The sequence below is a fragment of the Diadema antillarum genome, unplaced genomic scaffold (assembly GCF_040938485.1).
Source record: "Diadema antillarum isolate AM-2024a unplaced genomic scaffold, OU_Dant_1.0 seq00001773_RagTag, whole genome shotgun sequence".
NCBI lineage: Eukaryota > Metazoa > Echinodermata > Echinoidea > Diadematoida > Diadematidae > Diadema > Diadema antillarum.
Genome location: NW_027272454.1, coordinates 100195 through 123875, shown reverse-complemented (window position 1 = coordinate 123875; position 23681 = coordinate 100195). Strand labels below are relative to the sequence as shown.

Sequence of the window (23681 nt, the reverse complement as noted above, 5' to 3'; positions counted from 1 at the left end):
CAACTGAAACTTGTTGAGTACAACTTGTTGTAGGTACAACTTGTTGTAGGTACAGTAGAAAACATCATGCAGAAATGGCTTGAGGGTATGCAGACACACAAGAAGTATGATAAAGGAATGGTATACATTGTAGTTTTGGTTAAAGTGAAGGATTCAGATTTGAACTTTTTGTGAGATACACTTTAGAAGCCACTTAAATGAAATATTAAAGAGCATAAAAATGTACAATTCTGATCAGTACTCAAAGTGTATTTGATGAAATTGGTTTTGAAATGGCTGAGATAACCAAAAAGAAAGTAAAACAAAGTGGTCCAAATTAAAGGTCGGTCTTTATGAACTCTTCGTTTCTGGATATATCGGGCATTTCAAAATTAAGTTTCATCAAATGAACTTTGAATTCCTCTTTTAGAACTGTATGCTCTTTGATATTTCATGAGAGGTTTACTTTCTTGTCATTGATCTCACAAAAACGTCAGAAACCTGAAGCCTCATCGCAAGCAAAAGTATATCATTCTTTTAAACCCTGTAGTATAGTGCTTTGTTCCACGATTGGCATACATGTAGATGTCTGGAAACTAATTGTCGACGATAGAGAATCAATCTAACCCCCGATATCTATGGTGTTGCCATGGCCTTCTTGTTTTAGAATGATGCATGTTGCACTACACCTTAGCAGTGTACTGGCCAACTTCACAGTTCTGCAATCAAAAGCCAAGTTTGGCTGGAGTACCAGTACTGAATACTGATAAAAACTTGGCAAGTTTAGCAAATGTGCCTTGAGGGGCACACCATGGGTTGAACAAGAAACCTGTTCTATAATAGTGTACTACTGTATGTATTCATAAGGATGCAGCATTACATAAAAGAGAATTATCAAAATTGTCAAATTTGTGTGCACTTTTCTTGAAAGTTTGAATCCCTTGTTTATTTCAATACTTTTTAAAAGTAAATATGAATGCTGCATTGTATCAAAATTGTATACTGTATTTAATCTTATAGATTCAGCTCGGGCATTGACAGAAGGGAAGAAGCAACTTTAAAAGGGAATCCAAAATGGGAGGACTCTTTTCTGGCCCCGAATCTCAGGCCGTTGACCTCGAGAGCCCCGAGGCGAAGTACATCCGGGGAATCACCCACGAGAAGTGTGTGGTAGTCTTCTCCAAGACCTTCTGTCCGCACTGCAAGGAGGTCAAGCGGATCTTCGAAGACTTCAGCGCAAACTACACGACCGTCGAGCTGGACAAGCGCGAGGATGGCAAAAAGATGCAGGCCATCCTGGGGAAGATGACGAACGCTTCAACGGTAAGCTTGCTTGCAACCACAAGTCAGCAAACTTTAATCAATCTTTTTTAAATAAGCCAATTTACAATCAGTTATGTGCACATTGCAACTTATTACCCATCTTTTTTCTGATTTGGTTGCAGGCACTTTATACTCATTTTTAAAGCAATATACCGTAAAAGTGGATATTTTCGCGGTTTTGAAATTTTCACACATTTCGCACAACCAGAAACTAGTGGGAATATAAAACCACGCGAATATTTTTGCTTGCTATATGTTCCAAATAGTTGATGTCTTGATTCCACGGAAATAGAAACACACAAAACTCATTTTACCCGGCCAAGCACGAAAAATTAGTCACGCGAAAATGTCCACTTTCACAGTAATACATTTAAGCGTGCTTGATGTAATAATTTACGGAATCCATGTTCAAACATAGATTGAACATGGGTAGACCAAGTGACCAGAGTGATTCATCAAGTAATACTTTGGGAAGCCTCCATTTTATTCTTTTGAATTGAATGCATTTTTAACAAACTTTTTCTACTGGTATTACCTAATACATGGACCTGAGTTAAAGGGACTGTACAGTAGTGGTTGAGATGAGAATTCAGCTCGAAATGGTTTACGAGATATTGGTAAACTACATGTACTCTATAAAATGTTAAAGTGCATACAATTCTATATAGGGGAATCTAAAGTTTATTTAATGACAATCAGTTTTGAAATTACTGAGATCACAACAAACACCAGAATCCTCATCTCAACAAGTACTGTAGAGCCTATATAGTCCCTGTAAGCTTGCTGTCAGGTGGATGTCCCATGCTGGCATAAAGGATTACATGAAAAATCATTACATCACAGATGCTTATCTCCGTGAATTTAAAAACCAGCATGCCTTGCTTATAAAATGCAAATTACCTCTTTCATTCCCCTCTCAGATATCATTACTGTTCCCTTGGACTTTTGTGATGACCTTTCTCGTATAACTTTGTTTCATGCATGCTGTAATGAAACAAAGTCGTCTTCACAAAAACATAGCGTTGGCCTCAGCAATTCTTGAAAAAAACCAAATCAAGAATGTTTCATGTGGATGGGCCTATAAATCAAAATGCTCTTCACATTTCAAACAGGATGTAGACTACCAGCAAGCAATTGTATTAATGATTGATGTACCTGCCAGGTTTCAATGTTGATTTAATACATCCATGATATTGCAACCTTCATAATATTTGTATGATATCATATACTTTATGTGTGACGAGTTGTGCTTTAGTCTTGACATTGAGACCTTGGCGTGATATTTCAATGTTGATACATCACATGATAGCATACTGTATATAACATGAAAGTTGTAAGAAAAAAAACTAGCATAGAAAGATTAAATATGTAGTGTTGCTTCTTTTTTTGTTGTCTAGCATATGATGACTCTTGTATTCATGGGTATAGCGGCCATATATCTATCTGTTGGACATTAGCCACGGTCACACTGGCAAAAGATCAAGAAGTTTAAGATCGCGAAATCTTCACACACAATAAATCTTTTGCATTGCATTGAAATAGAGCCATCTCATGCAAATTTTTGTGGAATATTCGGGAAATTGTTAATCTCCAAAGTGTGCCGAGTCTAAATTGATAGAAATGAAATAGAACAATGTGGAGATTGACAAATTTCAGAATCTCATTAAAAAAGTATGCACCTGGGCCCCGTTGCTAGAAAGTTGCAATCAATTGCAAATAATTGCTAATTTTGAAACAACCATTCTGATTGGCTCAGGGTCTGCCCTATTAAGAAGACATGCATGCAACAATGATTTTGATTGGCCAGTGACAATCAGTTGCAAGTTGCGTTTTAAAACGCAAAGTTTCTAGCAACGGGGCCCAGATCTGTCACTTCAATTCCGATAAATTCAAAAGTTCCCTCATCATCTTTTAATTTACTGGCCCTATAGTCATAGCAAATTTTATATTCTTAATACACAGTAAGCCACACAGCTCCCTTTGAGTGTAATATATCAATCAAGAGATCAACAATGCAATAAGGCGTGAATGATTTATGTACATAAAACGGGAGTGATGCAGTTATACTTTGCACTGCTCAAGAGTGCGTGAATAAATCATGCAAATATAAGAATACTGGGTTGGTGTCTCCCAGGCTACAATATCTGCCAGTTAGCCCTCAAATCACACTGGGTTTAATAATGGCAGTACAGAGTGCTTCCAATGCGAGTACCCAAATGTTCTGTGTAATGGTATTAAAACATAATTATGTTTGGATATATATGTTCAAATGCATAAAATTTGAATTACATGTAGTATTCATAACTAATGTATGGGTTAGGATTTTAACTTGCAATCTATTTTGTTTCACAAGAACATGACATATAAGTGTACACTTGTACAATATGGAAAACATATTACAATGTTTTTTCACACACACATACACACACACACACACACACACACACACATAATTTACATCCAGGGTTGTGATCTGGTTTTATGTTTTTAAAAGATAGCTTGATATTAGGATTAGGGAACTTGGTGCTTGTAGATAAAGTTTGTGTTTGGCTTTGTGTTCAGATATTTCTGAGCAACTGTTGCAGGAGCAAATGTCATGGAACCAGACAGTCAGTTCAGTTTTTGTCGAGCCCATCGGAGGTGTGGGGAGACTGATACCCCTTTCCCGCTGAAGAAAATCTTCCCCGGGGGCACCTGGGGGCACCCAGGGAACCCCGCAGTGTGAAAGGTCTCTCGGTTGATATCTAGGGGAAGCCTAGGTGAAACACCGATGAAATTTTGGGCAATTTTTACCCGAGAAGCGTCCTGGGTAAACACCGATAGTTCAACGGGAAATCACCCGGTGGTTCACCGAGAGCGCCCAGCGTGAAAGGTTGTCTCGGTGAAACACCGCAGAAAATATGCAGATTATGTCAAAGGTCATGTTTTGTTTCTGGTCATGCACACGTTTTCAGCTAGCTAGCGCGCACTCGACCTCCCAAATCCACACGTACAGGGTACTACACGGGTAATTCGTGTTTGTAAACATACACACGACACTACATAGTATGTCGTTTCGTGTGCAATGTGGCGTTCACAGTGCGACGGCATTGTTTTGCATCGTGCTGTGTATTGTATTGTTTAATTAGCACGCCGTGTATACAAAGCTGATATACATGTAGGTTTACAGTGTACTTGATCGATTTGATGCTTACTCCTTCTTCGTCTTCCTCTAGTGTCTAGCTCTTAACTCTTCCAGTAAAGTCTGATACAGTCCGCCTCTTGCTTGATTTTTTTCGTATTTTGTGCTTTTCTCGTCAAGTGCTGGGTTTACAGTGTGCAGGAGAAATCCGCTGACGTTTTGTGCTGTTGAAATTTGAGGGAATTTTGCAAATGGCTGGAGTGTGGACCAAAGACAAAGAGAGACTGTTACTTCAATTACGTAGCGAGGCAGCAGTGAACGAAGAACTGAGCGGGACGTCGGCTGCCGCTGCCGCGTACGAGTCCCTCCTCCGAAAACTTGCTGAACATGGGATCGAAAAAAACAAATCGCAGATGCACAACAAACTCAAGTACATAAGATCACCCATGTTGCGAGCAGAAAACCCGTCATGGGGAAAGTTTCACCGAGAGCAGTGTGAAACGACGGCACTGAAACTTTCACCGAGAGGTTCCCCGGCGAATTCACCAGGGAACCTCTCGGTGGTTCACTGAGACGGGCAGCGGGAAAGGAAGGGGTATTAGGGATCACCTGCGGCGTCTGTCCGTCCGTCGTCCGTCTGCCCGTCCGTCCGTCTGCCCGTCCGTCCGTCTGTAACATTACAAAAACTTCAATAACTCTTTACTCTGGGCTTCAATTGCAATCAAACTTCGAGGGAAGAGGGGTCATACAAAGTTTCACATTTTGCCATATATGAAGGTCACCTCAAGGTCAAAGCTCACAGGCAGGGGTCAACGAACTTGTAGAGCCCAATGTTAAGTTTTTATGGCGTGTTTCTATTATGGGTCATAACTTTTGATCCATAACTCCATTTGTGACTAAACTTGGATAGTAGATGTCCCTTGGGGAGTGGATGGTCACCACAAGGTCAAAGGTCACAGGCAGGGGTCAATGAACTTTAAGGGCCCAATGTTACGTGTAAGTTTTTATGGCAGGTTTCTTTTTTTGCCATAAATTTTTACCCTTTTATATCTCTTTTTATCTGTTATCTCTTTTTTTTATCTATTATATCCCATTCGTGTACAATTTCTTGTATGCGAATGAGCGAGACACAATATGGCACTTACCTTGTAAGATCATAGGATAGTGTAGTGCTTTAAATATATTCTGAGTGGCAGGGAACAAACTTTACAGGGCCTTGGGTATGTACTTGGAGGCCTACAGAGCAGCAGAAGTCCTTGGCCCCGTGGTAGTGCTCACTATTAAAAGGCAGTTGATGTATGTCGGATACCCGCCACATTGATACCATATTATGTTCTGCTTGAGTAGCACATATGTTTCACAGGGACAATTCTACCAGCATTCTTGTCTTAAGGTTACGCCATACGGTCCACCTGAAAAAAAATATCACCAATGTTATATTTTTTGATATTGTGTGTGTTGTGTGTGTGTGTGTGTGTGTGTTTGTGATTTATCTTTTGTGTATTAAAAGGTTGTCACACAATACCTTCTCCAAGGCAGTAGACGAGGCCATACAAAAGCGTGTAATAATCACGTCTTGGATTGGGGGGGGGGGGGGGGGGGGGGGGGTTCCGGAGTGCAGCTGTTTTCCATACAGCCAGAGCTATCTATTGTGTCCTTCCCATTGTTGTGTGCCTTTTAAAGGGATGGTATACTGTATACGCTGTTATTTTTCGCGTATAGATATTTTTGGGAATGAGGAGGTCATAAACATTTTTGCATGATGCAGTTTTAGTGCATAAAGACCTTTTCGCGTGTTGTTTAATTTGCAATACAACTGTAATTCGTGAAAATTAAACCCTCGCAAAAATACAGCTTATATACCGTAGTATTGGTAGAGATGAGGATTGGGTTTACCTTTTTGCAAGATGATTAAACAAGAAACCACTTACGAAATAATAGAGAGCATACAATTCTATGAGGGATTCAGAGTTTATTAGATGACAATCGGTTTTGGAATGGCTGAGACGTCCCCCCAAAAAAGTAAAACAAAGCAATCCTGATAAAAGATGGGTACCACCTTTTGTTATGATTGCTCTGTTTGGATATCTCAGCCATTTAGAAACAAAGTTTCATCAAAAATACACTGAATCCCTCTGGAATTACATGCTCTTTCATATTTCATGAGAGGTTTCTCATTATGTCACCAAAAAATGTTAGAAACCTGAAGTTAGATCTCAACCAAAACTATACAGTCCCTTTAAAATCTGTCCATGGTGTAAATATATATATCACTCATAGTCCTATCCTGTGCTGCTTCTCATTGGTGTTAACTCTTGCGGACTGTTTGATCGATTGAGGCCAGGTGAAGCCATTGTATTCAGCAAAATAAAACACAGAAGTATATCACATTGGTGTTTACAATAACAGCCAGGCAGCCCCCAAAAGCATTTCATGCCTGTATTTAATGATAAGGGAAAGAGTTGCTGTTTAATATGAAAATTTTACACAAATTCACAATTGCAACGTATTACAAATGATTTTATGTGATGTCGGGTATAAATGTTCAGTATGTATTTATCTCACAAACACGATACGTATTACACACACACACACACACACACACATACACACACACAACACACACATGGACAGGGGCAAATCCAGGAATGCCGTAAGGGGGAGGGGGCACAAAGCAGGTTTTTTTTTTTTCAGAGCCTGACAAGCAAAAAACAAACAAACAAACAAAAAACTCAACATGTACAATGTACTTTCTCCTGCTGCTTCTGGGTTTCATCAGCTGGCAAGAAAAGAAAAGAAACGTACCGGTAATACAATTGTCCAACAAAGGGGGTTTCTTTAAAAAAAAAAAGGAAAGAGGAAGAAGAAGAAGAAGATGAAAAACAAAATTCAAAGGGGGCGCTTGAGCCCCCGTCAATTTTTTCTTCTTATATCTTTTATTTGAAAAAAAAAAAATTAAAGGGGGATGCGCCTGTTGTGCCCTTTCCTGGATCCGCCACTGCATAATGATAATGATAATGATAATGATAATAATGATAATAATGATAATAATAATAATAATGATAATAATAATAATAATAATAATATAAAATATTTATATAGGGCTTTAATACAACATGTTTCGAAGAGCTTTGCATTTGTCAGAACAAACAAACAAACGTATGAATCAGCTTCGAATACAAATAATCACCTATACCAGGGCTCCACACTAACTTTTATTTTTGGTGGCCCAAAGGCAAACATCCGACCTTTGAAAGCTATATCCTCACCTAGACCAGAACTGTACACACCCTTTAAAGGCTCACTGGAGCACTCTTGTTCTGAAAAGCCAGCACATGCAAAAATTCAAAAAGAAATTATGCAATTAGTCAATTGCAATGGTCCTGTGGAAGTTATTCAATGTGCACTCGTCGTCGCCATGTCGGGCGAGCCTGGGCGGGCTTTCGGACTGCCAAAAGTTATTTTATCCTATTTTCGCATTCTCGCATGTACGACCCTTTATAATATGTTTTTTAGTAAGAAGATATTTAAATATTTGAAAAAAAAAGTATAAAAAACACAGATATGTGTTTAAATTGTTTGTATCAAAGAAATGTTTTTGTGTTGAATAACTTTGTAATTCATTTATCCTCTGTAAAATTATGTTGCTTCGAGAAATCAATAAATTCTATCATTTGAAAAAAAAAAAAAAAAAGCATCCGACCTTCTTTGGTGGCCCGATCAGGCCACCAAATGCTTCATTTCTGAAATTTTGGTGGCGTTACGTGCGTTTTTGGTGGCCCCGGGCCACCGTTAGTGTCGAGCCCTGCCTATACATTTATAATCATTTAGTTCTGTTCCAGAAATAAATGGGTTTTGCATAATTTCTTTTTGAATTTTTGCATGTGCTGGCTTTTCAGAACAAGAGTGCTCCAGTGAGCCTTTAAAGGGTGTGTACAGTTCTGGTCTAGGTGAGGATTTAGCTTTCAACGTTTTGCAAGATATTCAGAAACCACTCTATGAGATGTCAAAGAGCATGCAATTCTAACGAAGGGGTATCAAAAGTTTATTTGATGAAAGTCGGTTTTCCAAAAACAAGGTGAAACAAAGAGATCCTAATAAAAGGCGTGGCCTGTAGTTTTTTATCATTATCACTTTTTTGGATATCTCAGCTATTTGAAAACCAATTTTCGTCAAATAAACGTTGAATCCTTCTTAAAATTACACGCTCTTTCATATAAATTTCATAAGAGGTTTCTGAGTGTCTCACTTAGGAATATTAAAAACATGAATCCCCATCTAACCAGTGCTGTACAGTCCCTTTAACCTGAGAAGGAATTGGGCTGCATTTAAAAACCTGAACTAGAGTAGGATCTCACTGTTGTAAACTGAGTAGAAAGGGTCCGTTGTGTACACACACATGTATTGTATGATAACGTGGGTACATTGTCTTCAGAATGTGTGTGTTGCATACGATATCTATGGAGACATAATTAGCTTGCATTGTAGCTTTTGTATTGTACTAATCTTTGCTTCTACAATATACATGTTGTAGGTAAAAACAAATTTTTTCAGGAGGGGGGGTGGGGGGAGGCTGCCAGTTCCTGGTACCTCCTCCCCCCCCCCCCCCCCCCCCCCAAACAAAAAAAAAGTAAAATAAATAAAAAATAAAAAATAATAAAAAAAATAATAAAAAAATAAATGAATAAATAAACAAACAAAACAAAACAAAACAAAAGCTGAGGGGCATTTAATGAAGAATTTTGTTGGATTTTTTTTTTGACAAACTGTTTGATACAAGCTACACTTTAACTGAAATTCTTGTTTTTAGTTGGCCAAGAACAAATTTGTCAGAAAAAAAAAATGTGATGAAAGCATCTCATGAAATGCCCCCCCCCCCCCCCCCATTCTGTGGACGTGGGAAATACAGTTGTACAAACAATAGAAGGCCACAACAATATCAAAGTATCTTTGAATATAATAGTAATAGTTCAAGCATCACATTTTTTTGTTTCATTTGTGGCATTATCAAACCTTTAAGGGACTGTACAGTACTGGTTGAGGTAGGGATTCTTGTTTTGAACATTCCTAAGTAAGATAATGAAAAGCCTCTTATAAAATATGAAAAAGCATGTAATTCTAAGGATTCAATATTTACTTGATGAAAATTGGTTTTCAAGTGGCTGAGATATCTAAAAAAGTGCTAAAAATAAAAGGCGACATGCCACAACTTTATTAGAATCTCTTTGTTTCACCTAGTTTTTGGATATCTCATCCATTTCAAAACCGATTTTCATCAAATAAACTTTTGATACCCCTTAGAATTGCATGCTCTTTGACATCTCATAGACTGGTTTCTGAATACCTCGCAAAACGTTAAAAGCTAAATCTACACCTCTCCCAGAACTGTACACACCCTTTAACTATGCTCTATTTGCCAAATTTCACTCTGCTACAGGTGAGAGTGCTTCTTTCCCAATGAACACAGATATCTGGAAATTCTATCGCCAATGACTAGAAATCACCTGATTCCCATTATCCCAGCCCCTATTGTGTCACCATGGCCTTCCTGCTCTCTGGACTATGTTGCAACACCTGAATGGACTTGTTAACTTTATACACTAACTAGGGTAGAGAATTAAATAATAAATGCTAAAAAAAGCTTTGTTGTCTGGGTACATAACGGGTCAATTACCGTGTAGTTTAACCTTTAGTACTTTTAGTGGGCAAATCTGTTGAATCGACTTGAGATGAAAGCAGTGAACCGGAAGAATGCAAAACGATAAAAATATACATATTTTGTGCTGATTTTGCAGGAGAAAGAGGTTTGTTGCACAGCGTCAATCAAATATATTGTGGAGTACTTTAATTATTGTTCAACAGTGCATCATAAAAGTTTTCACTTCCACTGAAGCCCTTTGCAGTTTATGAAATTTACTTGGTTGCAAAATTTTCGAGGACTTCTTATACATGTGCTAATAACAGGCTCCTTCATTATTAAACACATTTTTGAAAATTAGAATTCTCCTTTTGCTCTTGATTGGTCATTGTAAGATACATTTCTTCTTTTTTCCCCCTTTTTTTACATTGGGGATTGAATAAACTAATCTTGTCTCCCTCAAATATGAGATATGCAGTGAAATTCAGGATTGCTAATTTTAGCCCATTAGTAACAAAACTGCCCGAAACTGCCCATCAGATTACTCCCTAAAACACCCGAAACCACTCATCTGCTTTTTTATAGTTTTAGGCATAATATAAACTGTTTTTATAGAATATAAAATAACATAATTTGAAAGAGGTCAAAGGCCAACATAAGTATGTCAGAATTATATCTGTGATACACAAGTCTCTTGGTAAAGTTTTTATACTGTAGACTTTCAAAGAAACATAACTTAAAATAGACAAAAATAAACATGCTGTGATCTATTTTGAGTAATTTTATAAGAAAGTTTTCAAAATGAGAGTAATATTGCTGTACATTCTTTGGAATAATAGTGCCATCATATTCAGAATCTTCAGTTGCTAAAGGGTTTAATGGTGTAGAGATGACAAATTCTTTAGTAACTTCCTTTGGGACCTCACGGGTTAAAGGCTTAATTCACCATTTACAGAAGAAACAAAGATCCAGCATTACTGCCTTACTGTAGTTCTGAAATGTGAGTTAGTGATAGAAACAATCACTGTAAAAATGTGAATCTCTATAATCGATGTTTAGTAATATTGTTAAATACACAAAATGTGAACAATAGTTATGATAGAAATGTTTCCAGACTAATCCGTCTACAGTTACAGTTTAATGAGAAAAATACCGATATCTCCTTATATTTTAGGGTCTATTGCAAAAATTTAATATGGTAGGATGTTTTGTGATATAACAGATCTACACATATGCATCAAAATGTGATATCTTGAACATTTTTTTTTAAATCACAAAAGGCAAACAGGACCTATACGTTCCCTGCCAATTTAAGATTCTCCCTGGAAGTGAAACTCGTATGTAAGTGCCTACTGTACATTTTTGTACACCCACCTTTTGGACAGCAATTTCCTGTAATGTTTAACAACACTGTACCAACCGCAAGACAATAATTATTATTTCACTGCATTGCAAAAAAAAAAAAGAAAGAAAAGAGAAAATATAATCACGAGGATGTGCTGGTATCTTGAAAAGGATTGACGTAACCTTACCAGGCCCCTGGGGAATTCAGCAGCAGAAATAATATTCCTGCCGTCTGTATCAAACAGGTATCCTGTACCTCTGCATTTCATTGCATATCTTTATTTTATGACAAATATTGGATGAAACTAAATGAATTCATGAAATATTGACAAAATTACTAAGAAATGCACAAATTTGCAAAATTAATCAGAAAAAAAAAATGTATACTGTGGTCTTCCAAATGTGTTTATTAGGGATCATTTTACCATCCATCAATTTAGAGGATTACACAATTCTGAAAACACAACAGAAAGTTTATTATCTAGGAAACAATAAAGGTTAAAAATCAATGATGATTAATTGATGAATGATTAAAAGATAAAAACAATAAATGATAAAAAAGATACAGCTCTTCAAACTAGAGAAATGTGGCTTCCAGGACTTTTATGGGTTAAAGGAACAAATGCCTGACATTAGATAAAACAAAAAAAAAGGAAGGTATTTTGAATGTTGAATCTAAGTGTGAAATTTCATACAGTGTATATTGAAGCAGGCAAAATTTAAAAACCAAGTAACAATACTGAGTTCAGTGTGTTTCTGGTTTCTTTGTCACAAGACCCGTGTGACTATGATTGTGTAATCTATCGCCTCTGTCCCACGGGCTTGATACCAGTCGGTAGCTATGATATGGTACCATCTTCTCTATCCAGGGTAGTCTTTTCAGTGTTGTCACTGTCCTACCAGAGGGCCCTGCCCTCGTTTATTACCCTAATGTTGCAAGGAGCCCATTGACCCCTTGTTCACATTAGTCCCCGCAATGTGGAGAAAGTCTCGTGCTGTCGGACTTTCTCCTAAGAAAACATAATATGAACGCTTAAATTGGGAGTTGCTCCCTCGTCCCTGTGAGGCAAGTTGGGTCCTGGAGACAAGATTTGGAGGGGAGAGTGACCTTGGGGCATAATTGATAGCGTCCAGCTGTATTCACGAAATGTGTGCATGCGCGAAGTCTGGTTTCAAGCCCGAATTGCGCGGGCCGCAGCTTGGGGCCAGTCAAAAAAGCAGTGTGGACAGTCAATTGTAAAAAAGATAAGATCTCTTGTGATTGTTACTGCAACACAACGTCTAAAGGTGAACACCAGGTAAAACACGCTATTAACCCATTGAGGACGACTCCCGAGTATACTCGGGCAGGTGTCTATGGGAAATGCGTGTTGGAGCAAAATCAAAGTGTCCTCAACGGGTTAAAGAGGGATATCATGAACAAAAGACATCTTGTCCAAGGATGTAGGCACTTGATGGGATTTGAACTCAGGACATACCTTATTGAAACTCAGGAGTCTTATCCACTATGCCACAGTGCCCCACACTGTCCTTGCTTCATTATGATAGCATCCTCATCCAATTGCTGAATAGGCATGGATATGAAGTACTGTAGAAGTAGATGGCAAGGCAGTCTAGATGTTCATTTAATAGTCACATGCAGTTTCACTTTAATCAAGTATACGGTAGCTTTTATTGGCAATCTATGATAGAGACCTGAGTACTGTACTAATTTTCACCAAATAAACATTGAATCCTTCTTAAAATTACATGTCCTTTCATATTTCATAAGAGGTTTCTCATTATCTCACTTTGGAATGTTCAAAACGTGAATCCCCACTTCAACCAGTACTGTACAGTCCCTTTAAAACCACTATTTTACCAGTATTGCAGATGAAACAAAAACACAGCTGTAGTGAGCACTAAAGCTGGTTTTACATTGGCGTTTCTTTCTCTAACTCAGAGATTATTTTGAAGCACTTCAAAATAATCTTACAACATGTAAATGTGAGTTAGGGATAGAAACAACAAATGTAAACTCTTTTTATCAGTATTTCAATGTCAGTATTGTTAAATGTACAAAATGTGAACAATACTTTAATAAGATTGTTCGTATAATAAAAGTAGCCAAATTGATGGCTACTACACAAAACACTGATCAGTTTAGTGCTTATTTACGTCGATGTAGGGCAATTTGTCAATCAATTGCAATGAAAACATCTCGACAGAAAAATTTCATGAATTTGAAAAACAGTTAGTTTTTTTTTGAAAATAGCGATATCTCCTTTGTTTATCAGGCTTTACTGCTAAATTTTTATATGATAGGATGTTTTGTGATGTCCACTGACCTATACATAAATGCCTCAAATGTAATAACTTAAACATTTTTTAAATCACTGTTCCCATTGGTAAACAATACCTCTTTAAGTGTGCCCAAACACTCAATTTTAACTTGCCAAGAAGCTTTAATTACATTGGTATTTTGGTTGTAATTCTTCCAAACTTCACCTGCTGGATTAATTATTACAAGTTATCAAGCCCTCTCTGGTGTAACATTGACCGTGGTGACACAATGAAAGAAACAGGAGGATTATCTGTGTAATCTCTGTTTCCAGACGACTGCGCAGTCTTCATAGATTGCAATGTGTTTTGGTCGTGATATCGAGAAATCATTGGACAAGTGTATGAATGAATGTCGTGTGAATTGTAGCAACAACAAAAAAAGATAAAAAAAGAACATAAGTTGTAACTTTGTGCGTGCATGGTCTAATAGTGAATGAAGCATGCATTTGGCATTAAAGAGACTTCACTGAAAGGGCTACTTATACTCACAGAAAAAAAAAAATGCCCCCCCCCCCCCAAAAAAAAAAAAAAAAAAAAATGTTGAATGGGCAATATGACAAGCATTTGTTCCAAAGCTACAATCAACATGAACAACAACAAAATCACCCACACTATTGTGTTCAATTATTTAATGCTCTACAAGAAGTTTGTTGTCATTAAAGTTCAGAGTGAATTGCCACAAAAACCTCATGATTTTTGGCATGTGACTTCCGCTCGTGGCTTAGATTGCCTGGTACTTCCCATAGCCACAGTCATGCCCTGTGGTTTTTATTCACTTCATACACGCAATGCTGTTTGTTTGTTGGTGTTGTTGTTGGTTTTATTGTGCAACTTTGGAATAGTGTTTATATTGCAGGACCTCCCAACCGTTCTGAATTTGGAGGAAAGTATCTGAATTTATACCATTCAAGGCTCTTATTTCAGTTTGAGTTTTACTACACACTCCTATGGGAACTGCTCAATTCCTTTACGACTTTTGATCCAAATCGTCCCTATTTTCTAGTCAGAAAGGTTGGGAGCTAGGTATGATGTTGATATCAAATGCTCATCCATATTCATTCTGTATAATACATGGAAAAATGTCAGACCGCATTCATATGGGATTGCTGGTCATATGTCACACTGAAATTGCCATTTGAGCAATCAATGTAATATCTTTTCAGCCACTAAAGTACTGTAGACAATACGCCTGACAATGTGTAATATTTTGTGAGTAGGGACTTTAAAGGCCATTTATGGAGGGAAGTGGTCAAATTTGCATGTGATAAAAACCACAGTGACGCAATGAAAAATACCCAGGTAGGTAGAATCCCTTTCCAGATGAAAAGTTGCATAATTCCAGTGATTTCCATCCATGGATATGATGGGTAGAACATTTGTGTTTGAAGGGGGAATTTATTATTGTTTTTGTTTTTCCAGTTGCAGAATTCACAAATATTGGTGAAATCATGAAATTTGCCCCCCCCCCCCCCCCCGCAAAAAAAAAGATAAAAAATAAAAAAAAAGATAAAATGAAATAAACAATTCAGAAAATGCTGCACAATGTTGAGTATCTAGCATGGATCATTATATCAATAGAAATATGATTTATTGACACTGACTCCCAGGTACATGTAGGTAGAATTCCTTTTCAGATGCAAAATTTCGTAATTTCAGTGATTTCCGTCCTTGGATATGATAAGTAGCATACGGTTGAAGGGGAGGATTTATTTTTGTTTTTGTTTTGTTTTTTCAGTTGCAGAATTCACAAATATTGGTGAACTTGTGAAATTTGCAAAAAATCCAGAAAATGCTGCAAAATGTTGAGTTATCAAGCATAGATCATTCTATCAATGGAAATATGATTTATTGACACTGACTCCTTTTTCTCTGCTTGCTCTGCTTTGACTACACAGGTGCCAAGGGTATTCATCAAGGGCTCCTGCATCGGTGGCGCTGATGACACGAAGAAGCTCCAACAGTCCGGCCGTCTGGAAGAGATGCTGCGGGAATGCAACGCCATCGACTAAAGAGAACTCCCCGGGGGCTCACTCTTCAGAACACTTCTCCAGGGTGTGATGGATATAATATGTATGTGTGTGTGTGTGTCTGTGTCTGTGTGTGTGTCTGTGCATAGTCGGGGGGCACCACAGTGTGCACATGACCCCACCAGAGAAAACACAGTGTCCGCAGGTGTGGAATACACAGTGTTTATACTGTCACACTTCCACACTCACATTTGACTTTCCCGTGCTGTAAAGTAATGTGTAACTTTTTTCCCACACACAGTGTAAAGCACTGTCTTCCACTGTGTCCACACTCAATTTTGTCCACACAATGTGTCATGTTGTAATTTTTCACAACCACAGTATTGTGAGTCACACACTGTGATCTCTAGTTCATAGTGCATTTCCCTATTGGTGCTGTGTTACACTACAGGAAAACACAGTGTTCCCTTGTGTGAAGCGAAAGAACCAGTTTCAAAACCCACCACAGTGTCATATGTACTGTGCACACACTGTGACTTGGTGTGGTCACATGATGTTACAGTGTAGAGCCATTTGTACGTAGTCGCATCACACACAGTACATAATATTATTAAAGTGATGAAAAAAACATCCACCTTACCCTTGTAATGTAATAAGATCACCCTTTGATTTTATTTTCTGTCTTTACCTGAGACCACAGTGTGTTTAAGCTGTAACACTATGTTAGTGTGGCTTCAGGAATGTTCAGCATTTAGCCTGCTGCAGTTTCACAGTCATGATATGCTGATACTCTGTCTGTTAAACTGTTTCACACTGAGTAAAAACACAGTGTGGTAATGTCTCGACAGTGTGTCACTTCAGAATGTGCACTTGTATCATAAATTCAGACTGCCTCTTTTCTTTTCTTTTCTCTTTTTTTGTAGCTGAAAATAAGCAATTCATTGTGGAAATGTGGTGTTCATTTTTTAAATGTAATGCAATGTCTGCCAAATTGCAAAACACGCAAAAAAAAAATGAAAAGATGTTTCAATTTTATCGAGAATTCACTCTGATTTATACTGTGTTCTGTATTGTGGCAGTACATGCATTTCTGTGTACATGTGTACGTAATATGTGTGTTTCAGATTTACAGGATGGCATTATAATGGTGTAGGTATCATTCAATGAAGTTATGTGAAAGGTATGTAATCATTTATTTCAATTATGAAGCAAAATTGTTCAAAGAGTATCAAAGTATCTTCAAATAGACTTCTTGCACTGTAGGCCTATATAATGTTGCAGGCTTTTATGAGAGTTAAAGGAATTCAGCAATTTGCTGACGGTTTAAGTGGTCCCAGCTCATCTGATTAATAGTGTACTGCGATTCTTTCTAGGAAGAGTGTTGTTTTATGGAGGACCCACTCATGAGTGAGTGGGTCCTTTAACCTAAAGGAGTTTGCTGTAGTAGCCCCTTCCATGTCAAATTTCCTGTAAAAAGCATTATCAGCATTAGTGTCCACAGAGACTCCAACCCAAAGTACCTTCTGATCTGGAGATTCTCCCGCCCGAAACCCCTAGCAAACGGGAGACGTAAAGTTGATGTGTGCGAAGCGCGAAATTTCCAGGGTTCTAGATGCTCTCTGGTGCTATCTAAGGCTTATTTTGTCAACATACGATAGAAATATGTAAGAAATCCTTTCCAATGGGAGACAAAGAGCCAGGGCGGGAGAAATTAAATCTCAAACGGGAGAATGGGAGATTTTGCAAAAATGGGTTTTCGGCGGGAGATCTCCCGTCGAAAATGGGAGAGTTGGAGTCTCTGTGTCCATTTACTTCTCTTCTTTTAGTATGTCAAGATTATGATGTAACAGTAATACTCGGTGGAATCTGTGGGTTTTATATTCTTTTCAATGCTACTCTTAGTTTGAAATGTGAATGCACAACTTTTTGTGTCACAGTCGTAGAAAAAGAAAATATGACCAGATGATTTTAAAATGTAAAGTTGAGATTGAGATTGAGTATTTTTTTCAGAACAGACTTTCGGCAATCATTGGTTTGTAAATGTTTTACAAGTTCCAGGGGGGGGGGGGGGGGGGGGGCTACTTCTATTGGTGCAAGCAGACATTAGCAAATTAGTATTAAAATAAGTTTTGAATGTGAGTCAATATGATCTGTAATTTGTTTGAATATTTGTGCTAGAAATTTATTGTAAAATGTTGCCATCCTTACCCAAAAACAAATATTCCATTACCACTGTACAAGGCCTTATAAATTGTGTCTTTCAATCTCCCAGGGATAAAAGACTTCAATTTTTTATCATGTATACTGTTTGTGCTATATAGCTCACATCCATCTTCAACAGCAAATAAGAATAAGTCGGCGATTTCGATATGTGTATCGCAAATCTGATCTATTGATATGGGCAGCTTATAGTCATGTATTCCGTATGCAATCCAATTCCATCTAAATTGCATTCATGCATTGCTGCATTAATTTGATGGGGACTGATTTTGCCAGTATCTCTCAGACAGCCAAACATGCTAATATGATATCATTTAGCGAGTATGCAGTATATTGAATTCAAGATACTTTCTTCCTTGTCTGCATACAAAGACGCTCACACATAAGTGTTCACAGAGGTAGAGAGCTTTACAGAAAGCTTGTATTTCAAATGAAATTTATAGCTATATATTTCAGAAAGTATATTCAGTAAAATTCTAGCAGATACTTGTAGTACAGAATGCAGAATTGTTCATATGTGGTTTTATCAATTTTGCTTTGTTAATTATCAATGTGTACAATCTCTTTTGAAGTATTTTTGTTGATGTTTTTGTACCTTTTCATACTTTATATTCATTTTATGTTTTTGTTTCAGGTCAAATGTGCCTTTTCTTGCTCAATAGTTGATAAAGTTATAGCGTCATGTCATATTACAGTTGTATTTCTCTTTAAAAGTGAAGAAATAGGTTGAGGTTTAGAATGAAGTACAGGGGAGCTTTGTTATAAGGAGCTGTTTGGGACCACTTAAATTTCCTTGTTATATCAGGAATCTCATTATAGCAGGGCTTAAAAACAAAGAATTAAATAGGATTGGGGCCTACAAAAATTACCTTGTTATGTCAGGTATTTCACTCTATCCAACCTTGTGTTATAACCAGGTTCCATAGTACTAGTGAATTAACTTAACCCTTTCATTGCCAGTGTAATTCCAGTTTGTGTGTAGTGTCAGTGGCATATTAAGATGTTGGTTTGCATTGTAAGGGTTAATTAGCAATTCCTATGGTGGCATTATAAAAGTCGCTCCCTCAGACACATGCAAAGTGTGTGTACGTCTTACTGTTAAAGTAGGATAAGAAAATTACAGAGAGAAACTGATAAAAACAGCCCAGAATGTAGACTACACATTGCCCTACCTATGCAGATAGCTGAATACTTTGAAAATTCCTTTTATTATTGGTTATACTCTTTTGTGTGTTACTGAACATGAATGCCTCACCTACTTGTAAACTGTACTACGTGAATTTGAGCGTACACCAACAATGAAACACTGTTTGTGCAAGCAGCCATGCCTTGCGATCCAATGGAGCAATAAGAACCTTGTTGTTTAAAACTGAAGTCAACTCTTGCAAGTTAAAGGAGACCTCCAGATGATTTTCAAACTTTTACATTTGAACAACTATACCGGTAAATTAGTTACAATGTATACCGAGTACAGAGTTTCAAAATTTATAGGGATTGGGATGAAGAATACGAATGTTTTCACAATTTTGCAATGAACAAGGATGATTACATGGCAGCCTCACCATAAGAATGCATGAGTTGGGGCTCTAAGGAAGCAGAACAAAAGAAGAAGGTATGCATAGATTCTACACTGGTGAGCTTGTCAGTCAAGTGTAATGGTATTACACGGCTGCATTTCTAAAAATAGTGAGCCTCCTTTGTCATCATCATTGTTTAGTGTACTTTTTCAAAGTATTGATTTCTGTGCTCAAGGACCACAGTAAATTCCACAAATCAATACATGGAGCTGTTGATTTATGTACTACATAATGTGAAATTATGAAATTCATCTGGAATGCCCCATTAAGGTTGATTTAAAGATATGCAAACAGCTGCATCCCCCCCCCCCCCTAGAATCTGCCATCGCATTCCCACTTTCCACAGAGAACAATGCATGTTGTGGGTTATAGCCTGCAGTGCTGTGTATTAAACACCTGTGGTTGGATTGTCCTTGGGAAGGGTGATGCAAGGCCACCAGTTGTCATCAGTTGCTGGGGGTTTTTTTTTTCTTTCTTTTTAGAATCTGTCCTATTGTTTCATTGATTTTTTTCCCCTTTCATTTCTGGCAGGATAGTGTTTTGTATTGTATTGCTTCTAAGCTGGCTGCAAGGATGGCCTAGGAGCATTCATCATTTTTTTTTCCAGATTTAGAATGATTCACAACAACTACAACAAAAGGGGGAGGTCTTTCAATCTGGTTCTGTTTAGTTTCATTTTGTTTTTCTGATATAGACCAGCAGATTATGGATTTAGTGTAGTGCAATTCTACCTTTAACCCTCTGCATACCACGGGTGTCCACACTGTGTGGGATGTCAACATTATCTTAAAGCTGTGTGGTGTGGAATGACGGTTAACCACAGAAAGATTACTTTGGGCCCCTCCGTGTATAATATGCAGACTTACATGGGCTTATTGTGAGGATTGCCTGCTTAAATGGGATTATAAATTGTGAGGATCGGCAGCATTCTATTTATCATATGAAGGGGTTGGTGCAATATAGTGCTAACCCACACTTTTGTCAAAATTGGGTTACATGCATTTTCATGATCCTTATCCTTCACTCTAACCTCTGTGAAAATATCATATTTGAATTCAACCAATAAGATGGTAAAAAATGCACGCATTCATGTTTTATTAATGTACAATGTATGGACTTTCCAAACATTCAACAGCGATTATCTCAAAATGACCATTGTGTGGGTTAGCACTATATTGCACCGACCCCTTCATATATATCACTGCAGCTCATTCATACAAAGGTTACCTCAAGAAAAGTCCTTTGACCTTGATGAGGAAATTCCATTGAAACACGTTCAGGCATGTTTCTCGCAGGAGAATGAATGCAAAATTATTTAGTGTGGTTTTTTTTTAATGTGTGTGTGTGCGTTTTGCTTTGCTGCATGATGAGTGCACAAACACACTCCTGTTTCAGCACCAAATAATCTGTAGATTTCATTCATTCCAAAAACAAACAACACGATTCAGTTATCATAATCCATTACTAGTAAGTAGCTGTGAACTGCTACACCAAATGCATGTGATATGTTCCTGAGTGTGTATGTACTTGGTCCCGTAATTTGCGATCTGTTTATGATTTAGTTAGCCCCAAAAATGTCCTGCTATGTGATTTCTTGCTTGCTTTAATACAAACACTAACATCTGCCTTTGTGAGTCAAGGTTGCCATGTAGCATGAATGAAACTCAAACTTGAAACACTCAACCACACACTTTTACTTTTATAGAAATTATTATTTAGCATATTGTATGAGAATTCAATTGAAAGTATGACAGTTAATGGCTGGTCTGGAAAAGACAAGGTAGTCTTTGGGGATATTTGGTTGGAGGTACAAAATATATTGTCCTAGTAGGCTCTTTTGATTTTTGTACTGTTTGTATTGTATGTTCTGTAAACATATATGTTTAAAAAAAATAAGATTGATATTATATATATTAAAACTGTGGTATTTATACTCTGAATTCTTAACCAAGTGTAAATGTTCAGAGAAGTAATTGAAGTCTATGATGTGTATGTGAAGCTGGTGATGAGATGGTTGCTGCGATTGGGTGACATAATTATTCATCAAAAATTTAGTCTACACTTATTATCACAAAATTACTCAGATACATTGTGCACTAATATATTTTATTTTTATACCATCCCAGCAAGGCTGGTGTAATTTTGGAATGTGGGATTTTATTCCTGGTTTGAAATAGTATTTATACTTTATGCAAATCAGGTTGTGTGGTGTGTGGTTATGGTGTTTGTTCAAAACATGTTCACCCATGATGGCAATAATGTAAGGTATGTGAACAGGGCTGGATACTCATCTCTTACAATGTGGTTGACAGAAACAGAAAGAAAAGCACAGACTAGGAAATTGTTCATTTTGACACTGACTTTGATGAGAAGGAAAAAAAAAATCAAACTGAGACTCGATAACAATGGAAATAATGGAACTTTTAAAGGTACACCTACACAGATTTGAAGAGGGCACTGGTGGATGTTGGTGTGATGCAGTGCTGTTTATAAAGAGAGCCTGGCCAACTGCTGACAATGGGCGCCATGTTGTTACTTTAATTAGCGTATTACTCGTTAGAGGGATAGCGTGTATGCTCAGACGTCAAAATTAAAACAAGCTAAGGAGAGCATAGTTAAAAATAGGCACTGCGTATGCACTCTGTTGGTAACAACATGGCTGCACATAGATCATGAGACCCGTTGTTGACCAATAGCAGGCTTCATAGCTCATTAGCCGAAAACCGAGTTGGTCACACCCTCTTAATATACGACACTGGTGTGATGATCGAGGAGGAAGGTCAACAAGGGCAAGCCATATGATTTCAACTGTCAATCAAAGCAGATCACATATTTACATACAAGTTTCCACTGCCAGCTAGCTAGTGAGGAAACTGTATGTCTTATGAAGGATACATAATTATGTACCGGTATGTAGGCGGAGCAAGCCTGGAACAAAATAATATGGCCAAATCAAAGAGATGAACTGATCGAGACAGACATAATTTCTTTTTTTTTTCAAACCATTTTCAGCACGTTCACCATGCAAATCACTGATCAGTGATGCAAAATCAGTTTATTGAGATGTTTGGAACATGGCAGATGCCAAAAGATTGGGTCCAGTGCCGTATATAAAGAGAGTCTGGCCAACTGCTAATTTGGACGCCATGTCGTTACCGCGTGTATTACGCGTCACAGGATTAGCGTGTACGCTCAGACGTAACAAAATAACCAAGCCAAATAAGGGGCAGTTAACAATGGGCATTGCGTATGAGCGCACTTCAGTAACGACATGGCGCCTGTAGATCACGGGACCAGCTTTTGACCAATCACAGGCTTCAAAACACGTAAGCCAAAAACCGAGTTGGCCAGACTCTCTTTATATACGGCACTGATTGGGTTCATGCAATAGCGCCCTCTTGGATGCCCTGTCCATGCTAACGTGCCTTTTTAAAGGGATGCTATAGTTTTGGTTGAGATGAGGATTCTGTTTTGAGCTTTTTTGTGAGATAATTAGAAACCACTTCTATGACATATTAGAGAGCATACAATTCAAGAGGAATTTAAAGTTTATTTGATGAAAATTGGTTATGAAATGGCTGAGATATATAAAAACAAAGAAGTCCTATTAAAACTCGGGTCCCACCTTTTATTAAGATGATTTTGTTTTACTTTGTTTTTTTATATCTTTGCCATTTCAAAACCAGTTTCCATCAAATTAACTTTGAAATCCACTTAACATTGTGTGCTCTTTTATATTTCATATACGCAGTTTCTATAGTTACCTGACAAAGAGTTAAGATATCAATCGTCATCTCAACCGAAACTATACCATCCCTTTAATGTTTCGGATAGAAGTGGAGCAGCCACAATCAAATGTGCAGGTCAGATAGGGTGATGATGTCATAATATGAGCTCACAAGTCTATCAGATGGTGCAATATACATAAATATCTAGCATGCAATACTTTAGCATGCAATATTTTAGCATGCAATATTTTAGCGTGCAATATTTTATCAGTGAAGCTGGACTCTTCCTGAAAGGAAATTGAGCATTCCTCCATTCCAGTATTGAATTAACAACATTGAACGACAACAACAACAACAACAACAAATCAATAGATGTCTACATGAACAATATCAATACAAGGTTTGTGGTATACTTGTACTCTCAATACCAAACATGAAACATGATGATTAATGTTTAACATT

At 37.5% G+C, this 23681-nt stretch overlaps 1 protein-coding gene across 1 annotated transcript; it reads left to right on the top strand.

Moving 5' to 3' along the window:
• The first annotated feature begins 1027 nt into the window (after positions 1-1027).
• On the top strand, positions 1028-15736 carry LOC139712199 (uncharacterized). The gene is made up of 2 exons (XM_071624039.1): positions 1028-1302; positions 15623-15736. The coding sequence occupies exons 1-2, from the start codon at positions 1054-1056 to the stop codon at positions 15734-15736; spliced, it is 363 nt and encodes a 120-aa protein (XP_071480140.1). The 5' UTR covers positions 1028-1053.
• The last annotated feature ends 7945 nt before the right edge of the window (positions 15737-23681 follow it).